The sequence below is a fragment of the Aplidium turbinatum genome, chromosome 2 (assembly GCF_918807975.1).
Source record: "Aplidium turbinatum chromosome 2, kaAplTurb1.1, whole genome shotgun sequence".
In the NCBI taxonomy this organism is placed as follows: Eukaryota; Metazoa; Chordata; class Ascidiacea; order Aplousobranchia; family Polyclinidae; genus Aplidium; species Aplidium turbinatum.
In genome coordinates this window covers 40561950-40571020 of record NC_137473.1, presented here as the reverse complement: position 1 = coordinate 40571020, position 9071 = coordinate 40561950, and the positions used below count along the sequence as shown (strand labels likewise).

The following is a 9071-nucleotide window of genomic DNA, read 5'->3' as shown; positions in this document are numbered from 1 at the left end:
TAAATTTTGATATTTATTTTGTCTGATATGTTTTTGCTTGGCATTAGTGTGGCGACTGGCGAATACAATAATACACGCCTAAATACAATAAAACAAATTAGTTAGGTTTTTGATTGATGAATAGTGGCCATGATGTTCATGGTTTCTGAAGAGCCGTAGAGAATATTTTGGGCCAGGTACCAATGAGATCCTTGGGCCCAAACGGAGTGCATCCAAATAATACGTTGTGGTTTCTTCATGTTTCCGGCCCCTTGAAAAGATTTCGGGCCTTTGAATTTATCCCTGGCCCGGGTTCAAAAGTACCCACTGGACCACCCTGTCAACGCTATTGGGGCTCTGTGAGGAGGCCTCGGTTCAAAATAAGTTGATAAGAACTGAGCTACTTGACGCTGGAAACATTCAACCAGATTGATTTCCAAACCTAAAGAAATTAGGCTGCTTTCAAAAACGATTGCCAACCTTTTGTTTGCAAATTAAAAAAAAATCTTTGAATACTAACAAAGACTGCAATTAAATGACACTCTATCATGAACTAGCTGGGACATGTTTTGGCTGTTTGAGCAGATAAGGCAACCTCAAATCAGATTGTTGTTTGCATTGTTTCCCACTCCCAGCGACATGTTCTGATAACCACGCTGTTGCCTAGCAGTCGCACAAAGCTAATATTTGCTCAAACGAGCATACCTTGCCAAACAACTAACAAGCTCTCTCGAGCTGTGCCCTTTCGTTGCATTTACATAAATTAGTAAGAAATAAGAGTAATACGTCAAGAATTGTTTCTCTGGCAGGCAAAATGGAAACCAACCGAATTTAAGGATTGGTCAAGTCAAATTTATCAAAATTTAACTAGCACTTCTTTGTTTGCTCTTTGACGTCACGTGGTGCATTTCTTTCATCCTTTTCTAATAAAACACGATGGATGTGACGTATTTTGTGTGTTTAAGGAGGTACTTACAGCATGGTATTCGTGAAAGGCGCCATTTTCAGTTGGTGCAAGCTACATAAAGTTGCTGTGAAACCGTTTAAAATAAGAAGTTTGGCATATTTTCATTTTCTTTCTCAAATCAACAAGTAAAAAAAATGGTAAGTAGGCCTAGTTGATTTTTGTAATTCTGTCGTTACAATAAGAATTGTTTTTTGATTGGTGTCATCAGTCACTAAAAGACAAATATCATGCTTGTAAAATTTAAAGGTTCCGGAGAAAAAAATATGAATATTCATCTTCAATGTAAATCAACAACTGATTTGGTATAACTTACGTGTCACTGAGTTACGTCAGTGGAATTGTAAAGAGCTGATCAAGTGCATGCGCGTGCTGGTACAGTAGTCCAAACCGTAGATTATGTTGCGCAATAGCCTACAGCAGGGGTGTGCAACGTGCGGCCCGCGGGCCAAATGTGGCCCGCGAAGAAAAATTGTGCGGCCCGCGAAGATGTAACAATTTTGAATTGTGTGCGGCCCGCGAAACGTGTTTATAATTTAGTTTAGTCTGGTACATGTGAACAATTCATTGTGGAGTGGATTATTGTAATTTTGCACCTTCTGTTAACCATTTTAGAAATTTCCCACCGGCCACCGCTAATCCGTTGTATTTAATTATTTGGAACGTCAGAAGATCAGAGGTGGAGCCCTGCTATTGTCTCTGGCTTTGTCGCCTTTTTATTTGATCTCTTGCTTTAGACCTTTTGTAGAGCCGGCTTGCGTCAAATTTAGCAGTTGCCTAATGTAGGCCTAGCCTATAGGCATACAAGCAGTTGGATCAGAACAACTTAAGCCTAGCGGCTCATTCCTTGCCAAATTTGTTGAACCAGTCAAAATAGAAAATTTGTTAAAATTAGAAGTAAAAAAGTAGAGGCATTGGTAGAAAAAAAAATTGAAAAAGTGGCAATTGAAAAGGGCAAAACAAAACGATTGAATGAACTCAATGCAAGACTGCAGCAAAAAAACAGTATGCGAATGAGATGTATGGTCACATAAAAGGCTTTATGAACAAATTACGACTTTGGAAAGCCACATACAGACAGGAAATCTTTTCCACTTTCCAACTTTGAGAGACCATGGAATGCATCCTGAGAAGAAAACTGAATTTGCAGACCAACTTGAAAAATTGTTGTAGGCCTATGAATTTTTGGCTCGTTTCAAGGACTTTAAATCTCATGAACATTTGTTTGGTATATTCTCTTCGGCATTCAACACAGACATTGACAAAGCACCAGGTGATATCCAACTTGAACTGATTGATCTTCAAGAGAAAACGGATTTGAAAGCAAAGTATTTAGAAATGAATCTTGGCGATTTTTACCGAAAACATCTCAACCAAGATGACTTTCCACATTTGAAAAAGTTCATGGCTTCAAAAATGGCTCTTTTTAGCTCAACGTATTTGTGCGAACAATTTTTTCTAAAATGGGCGTCATAAAATCTCCCTATCGATCGGTTCTGACAGACGAACACTTGGAAAATGGACTTCGAATAATTCGCTTTATTGCTAGCACTTCCATTGAAGTAAATTTGGAAAAATCCGTGGGGAAAAGAAGCCAGTTGCAAACTTATCACTGAACTCGTTTAAAGACTGTGTGACAATAGATTTAAATAGCAGTTTTCTTCAGAAATTTATACGTCTTAACTTATTATTTCTGCAAGGAGATCCCCTAATAATACCATATGAATAACAAAAAACTACTTTTTTGTGCCTGCAACTACTAGAAATCATATGTCAAATAAACATGCGGCCCGCGGTTTCACCCAGTTGTTTATATCTGGCCCTCCTGTAAAAAAGGTTGCACACCCCTGGCCTACAGCATCATTGCAATTGTAGGCTACCGCAATACTTATCCGCTCCAAGCATTGGTTCACCTTCCTCTCAGGGCAGTGCTTCTCATCCTTTTATTCGCAGTCACACAAATGCAAATAAGTAAATTAAAACCGAAGCTTTGGCGACCCAATTTTTTTCATATAATTTTGTGTAAGCTTGAACCCATGGTTGAAAAGAACTGTCTAAACTCTAAAATAAAGGTTTGTCTTGCTTTGAAGGCCCAGTCTGTGATGGAACAGACATGGCCAAAAGTCACATGGTATAGAATAGATCATGGATTCACAACCACCGGATAGCCAGAACACTCGATCAAAATGGTCGTCAAGAATGCGAGTTGGTTCAAAGAAGGCCCTTAGTTGTAAAATAAATTGATTACAGTGAAAAAAATTGCAGCCATGCACCAAATACGTAGGCTACCGTGCAAACAGAATCTTTACCAAAAACTTGCTGTAGGCAAAACCCTGTCTATCAAAGTAGTGGCGGAGCCAACGAGGGGGCATTTAGTAGCCTACCGCGCCCTCCTCGTTATCTATTTCAATGTTAATAGAAGTATGAGGTGAACTTTGCTTTGCATAGCGCATAGCCCATTAAGCTCAAAGTTTTTGGGGAGCAAGCCTCCCAGCAGGGCCGGATTTAGCTGATGGGGGGCCCGGAGCACTTTTAGATCGGGGGCCCCCGTGCAAAAAAATTTTTCAAGCCTACGGCGCGAAAAACCATCTCTACGTCTACAGTAGCATCAGTCCAGTACTGCACAGCATTTTGAAGAAACTTTAAAGGCCAAAAGGAAAAAAATAACACAAAATCACATTTTTTCCACATAGGGGGGCCCTTCAAAAGTCGGGGGGCCCGGGGCAACTGCCCCCCCCTAAATCCGGGCCTGCCTCCCAGACATCTGCTAAACTATTTTCCTTTTCCGACCTCGACTTTTACATTGTCTTTTTTATTTTACGAATTTTGCTTTAAAGTGTGTTTAAACTGCTATAAAAATTATACTATGAGTAAATGTCAAACTTCGTTTTTCCTGTTGCCGGCTGCAAAATTATTTTTACTGTAAAACCTGTCTATGATAGAAAGATGGGGAATCGCTGGATTAGAGCCTACTATAAAGGGTGGTAGATGGGTTGCCAGGTGGTCTAAATTCGGTCAGAAAACGATAAATTGACCAGATTAAAAGTACACTGTCCGATGGCTACCAAATTATGCAGACATTTAGTCAATTTTTGATGTTTAGTTTCTTTTGATATCATTGAAGTCTCCCAGAACTACAAACTTTTCCTATTTGTCGTAAAATGTCCGAATTTAGACCATAACTGTCCGAATTCCTTTCTGCTTACCTGGCAGTGTCATCCCAAATTTTCCTTGTAGGCCTACAGTTTGAATTGTTGCTGACAAGTTATTCCCATGATTTCAGATCTATTTCAGCTGTTTTGGAGAAACATTTGATTTATCTTCATATGGTACCATATGTTGACAACGCGATACGCTTTTAATGTTTCAAACTCCATGCTACGTTTATGAGCATCTTTATGCAAGTGTTGGAAAAAATATGAAAGGTAGCCTACAACGTTTTGATAGTTATTGCAACAGATATTCGAATTGATTTAAGTCCCGTTATTGCAAAAACTTCAAAAATTTGACGTGCTTAAAAAACTACCAATCGCTTGTTCGCCTACTTTCGTAAAATGTTTTGAGGTTAGCCTCATCAATTTATGTTGGAATTCTTGCCTTTGTTTAGCGTGAATGTATCTCAATCCATGTTGGCCAAGCCGGAGTGCAGATGGGCAATGCCTGTTGGGAGCTCTACTGCTTGGAACACGGAATCCAACCTGATGGTCAAATGCCAAGTGATAAGACCATTGGAGGTGGAGATGATTCCTTTAACACATTTTTTAGCGAAACTGGAGCTGGAAAGCATGTTCCAAGAGGAGTCTTTGTTGATCTGGAGCCAACTGTTGTCGGTGAGTTTTGGATTTTAATCAGTGCCATGTACCTATAAGCTTGATAAAAAATAAACTTCAAAATGGCTTGTTGGTTGTGTGAGACATTTCTTAAACTTAACTGCTTCTTGACTCACTTGTTACAGATGAGGTTCGAACCGGAACTTATCGTCAACTTTTCCATCCTGAACAGCTCATCACTGGAAAGGAAGATGCTGCAAACAATTATGCTCGTGGACATTACACCATCGGTTAGTTTTGATTTGATGCATGTAGGCTACAGTTATAGCCTACCACCTTTGCGGTGTAGGTGGTTAATCTGTCACTTTAAAAGAGATTTTAGCACAAGTATTAGCCTATCCGCGATCGCGCTGTTTACTGTCCGCGCAGACGCGTGTTTAACCAATGATAGATTTTGAGTAAATATCGAGTTTAGCATATCTGCTACATACACCGTACTATCACACAGTCGAATATCAGAACAAATAGAAAAAACTATGCTTGAACGCTCAAGCCTAGAACAGGCATGGTACAGTTGGTACACGAAGAAGAAGCTTACGCTTACGGTATCTGCTATCGTTTAATGTATGGGTGTGGCGTCTTGGTCCTACTGCCAAAGTACCAAACAACCACAACATCATTTCGTTTGATAATCCTAACACTAAACTTTCAAGTTACGGTACCACACTAAATCCATTTAAAATGTTTTACTTTGGACAAAATATGTTTCTTAAAAGCAGTAGTTGGTAGGCTATTAATTCAAGTAATAATGATAATAATTTATTTTAAACCAGTTGGGTGTAAAATAACGTTAAGTTATGAAATTACATTAATGATGGCGATTTTGCTTAACAGGAAAGGAAATCGTTGACTTGGTTTTGGATCGCATTCGAAAGCTTGCTGACCAATGCACTGGTCTCCAGGGATTTCTGATTTTCCATTCATTCGGAGGTGGCACTGGTTCCGGGTTCACGTCACTTCTTATGGAGCGTCTGTCTGTTGATTATGGCAAAAAATCAAAGCTGGAATTTGCTATTTATCCTGCTCCCCAGGTTGGTTGGAGCTAATGAAAACACGTAATTGAGTACAATTTTTTCGAAACTCGTAAACCAAAGCAAACATTATAGATTCCCAGTTTTCTTTATAAATTGGTCTTTAAGTAAACAAAGATGAAACGCACAGTTTGGTTATTACAAAGTTAAAGCCCAGAAATTATTGATTTAAATATATGTATCTATGTCAGTCATAACTGGAATAGTTGTAATTTCTAGCCTGTTTATATCGGAATTTCGCAAACGTGGCCACCATCCATAAGCTACGTTATAAATTGAACGTTTTTTTACGAGCATGCATAATTTCGAAGGGTGTAGATGTAGTGTGGTAGTATTTTTGCCATTCTGCTTTCGACCTTAATATTTTGCAAAAAATATTCTCCACTCGAAATCTGAATAGCGTAGCAAGTCTATTAGTTTTCCAACAATTAACTGCAAATGGATAAAAGGAACATGACTGTGATGTTGTAAATGTTGTTTAAAAACACAAAGTAAACTATATAATATAAACATTTGTGCACCAACATAAACTGCTACTGCAAGAAGACTGGTTTGTTGAGGTTATGGTAACACTTCTGCGACTTTATAACATAGTTATGGCAGCGTTCATAATTAAGGCAGCAAAGCCTCAGAGAAATCAATAACTATTTTCCAGATTGCAACCGCAGTAGTCGAGCCATACAACTCCATCCTTACGACTCACACCACATTGGAGCATTCCGATTGTGCTTTCATGGTTGACAACGAAGCTATTTACGATGTTTGTCGTCGAAACCTCGACATCGAACGACCAACTTACACCAACTTGAATCGTCTCATCGGCCAAATTGTTTCATCAATCACCGCTTCTCTGCGGTTCGATGGCGCTCTTAACGTTGATTTGACAGAATTCCAAACCAACTTGGTGCCTTACCCTCGTATTCACTTTCCCTTGGTCACCTACGCCCCAGTTATTTCTGCCGAGAAAGCCTACCATGAGCAACTGTCGGTTGCTGAAATCACCAACGCTTGCTTCGAGCCAGCCAACCAAATGGTGAAATGCGATCCTCGCCATGGGAAGTACATGGCTTGCTGCATGTTGTACCGTGGTGACGTCGTGCCTAAGGATGTCAACGCTGCCATTGCAACAATCAAGACCAAACGCACTATCCAGGTACGTGTTGTGGACCACAGCGAGCACTTTAGTGGTTTTAACAGCTTGGCAATCTTAACGGCGATTAAAAAGTGATTTAATAAACGTATTTTTCTCAGTTTGTGGATTGGTGTCCAACCGGTTTCAAAGTTGGTATCAACTACCAGCCACCAACTGTTGTTCCTGGAGGAGACCTCGCTAAAGTACAACGCGCAGTTTGCATGTTGAGCAACACAACCGCTATTGCGGAGGCATGGGCTCGTTTGGATCACAAGTTCGACTTGATGTACGCCAAGCGCGCTTTCGTGCATTGGTAAGTTAAAAAATAATTGTAGCATTGAAAAATCTTGCATGAAAAGATTTATAATCTTATAATAAATCCAGGTACGTGGGAGAGGGAATGGAAGAAGGAGAATTTTCAGAAGCTCGTGAAGATTTAGCTGCTCTTGAGAAAGATTATGAAGAAGTCGGTGTCGACTCAGTCGAAGGAGAGGAAGAAGATGAAGATGAATATTAATTTCAATTGATATAGTTTTTGAATAACTAAACATGTCTAATCAATGTACGGTATTAACATTTTTTCGAATGACATAGACTCGTAAATCAAAACTTTCTAATTTGTTGTATAATGTTGTCTACGGTAATCAATTAATAAACAATAGGCCTACCAATAGGCTACTACATTGCCTGAAAAACAATAAAAAAAATACATGGAAAGATTTTTCAAAGTTTTCAAACTGTCCTTTATGTAATAGTCTTAGTCGAAGCTATCCTGAGGTTGTTTAGTAGTCTACGTTGAAGTATAAAACAACAGAATATGGTAGTCTGCCATGGAGTTTCGCTTAATTTTTTTAGCTTAGCAAAAGCCTACGTGGCCTGTAAGCTATAGTAATTTAAAGCTTTTTGTATAAAATCATGACGGCGTTTGACTTAAACATTTGAACAGTTCGAGGCTTAAACTAGTAAAGAGAGGATGTTGGATTCGTATAACTACTTCTCAAAAACATTGTTCATTTTCTGAATGCTGTTTTTGTTCAGTTATATTTTTATTTCTTAACCATCACAACCGGGGGGGCGGATGCCCCCCTGATCTCTATTTTTCTGTGGATGGGGGAGCAATGGTGCACTTTTAAGGTCATGTAAGCTACTGCACATTTTGCAATACGATATAACAATTTCTACTACTGTATTCGCTTTTAGCCTAATTATAATCTTTTATTTTTGCCTCAAAGTATTATCCACGACACAAAAATATGTATCACAGTAGGTTAGCCTCCATCATCATAACATAGCATGATGCCCTTCCGTGCCATTGTTCTTTGTATACGGGACACTTGTATCAGTACTCGATGATGAGCTGATGGATGAGCATTATTGCTATATTATATCTTATCTTAACCACTTAAAACTTACAAAAAAATAATTAGCCTTTCAGCAACAAAAATGCCCTGTTTTCATAATCCTGCCTCCCCAGTCAAAAACCGCACCGGCGCCCTTGATCACAACAAAAGCAATAGACCAGTGGTTCTGAACCTTTTTGTTTCGGCGGACTCCTTTTGGTGCCCGCGAAGCGGACCCGCAAAAAGCAATTATCTGATATTTTAGTAAGAAAAGGTTGGGGCAAAAGGTATAGGCTATTTGCTTTATTTAAAAACTACAGATTAAAATAACAAATTTTTTTATAAAAACTATTAATACTACAAAAAGTGCTCAATGCTAAGCAAAAAAGTAAAGCAAAAATCAAATATAGTAATTACTACCGTATCTGAATCCTCAACAGCCTGTTTCACCTTTAGCGGATCATCAGAAGGGCCTGAAAAACATGCAAAAACAATCAATCGGTAATTCTTGAAGAGATATTAAATATTGTAACTGTGGCCTAATTTAATCTGCAAAAAAACTTTTAAACCTGTAATTCCAGAAAAAATATTAAATATTATAACCAGGGATATCTAGAACAACGGGATTGCTGACTTTGCAAATTTCGATAAAGCGATGGACACTAGAAGGGTCAGCGCTGTTAACGCTCGAAAATGAAAAAGCGAAAGCGCGAGTCAATTACGCTGTTGAGAAGTCGCTTTTTCTAGATACCCCTGCTGTGAAGCTAAAATAAAGTCTTGAAAGTGGGCACTCCT

The 9071-nt window shown here is 38.8% G+C and overlaps 1 protein-coding gene across 1 annotated transcript; it reads left to right on the top strand.

Annotated features, from left to right (window-relative positions):
• Nucleotides 1-944: 944 nt before the first annotated feature.
• On the top strand, nucleotides 945-7667 carry LOC145765051 (tubulin alpha chain, testis-specific-like). The gene is made up of 7 exons (XM_082576790.1): nucleotides 945-1083; nucleotides 4551-4773; nucleotides 4899-5003; nucleotides 5608-5804; nucleotides 6460-6957; nucleotides 7056-7249; nucleotides 7321-7667. The coding sequence occupies exons 1-7, from the start codon at nucleotides 1081-1083 to the stop codon at nucleotides 7451-7453; spliced, it is 1353 nt and encodes a 450-aa protein (XP_082432916.1). The 5' UTR covers nucleotides 945-1080; the 3' UTR covers nucleotides 7454-7667.
• The last annotated feature ends 1404 nt before the right edge of the window (nucleotides 7668-9071 follow it).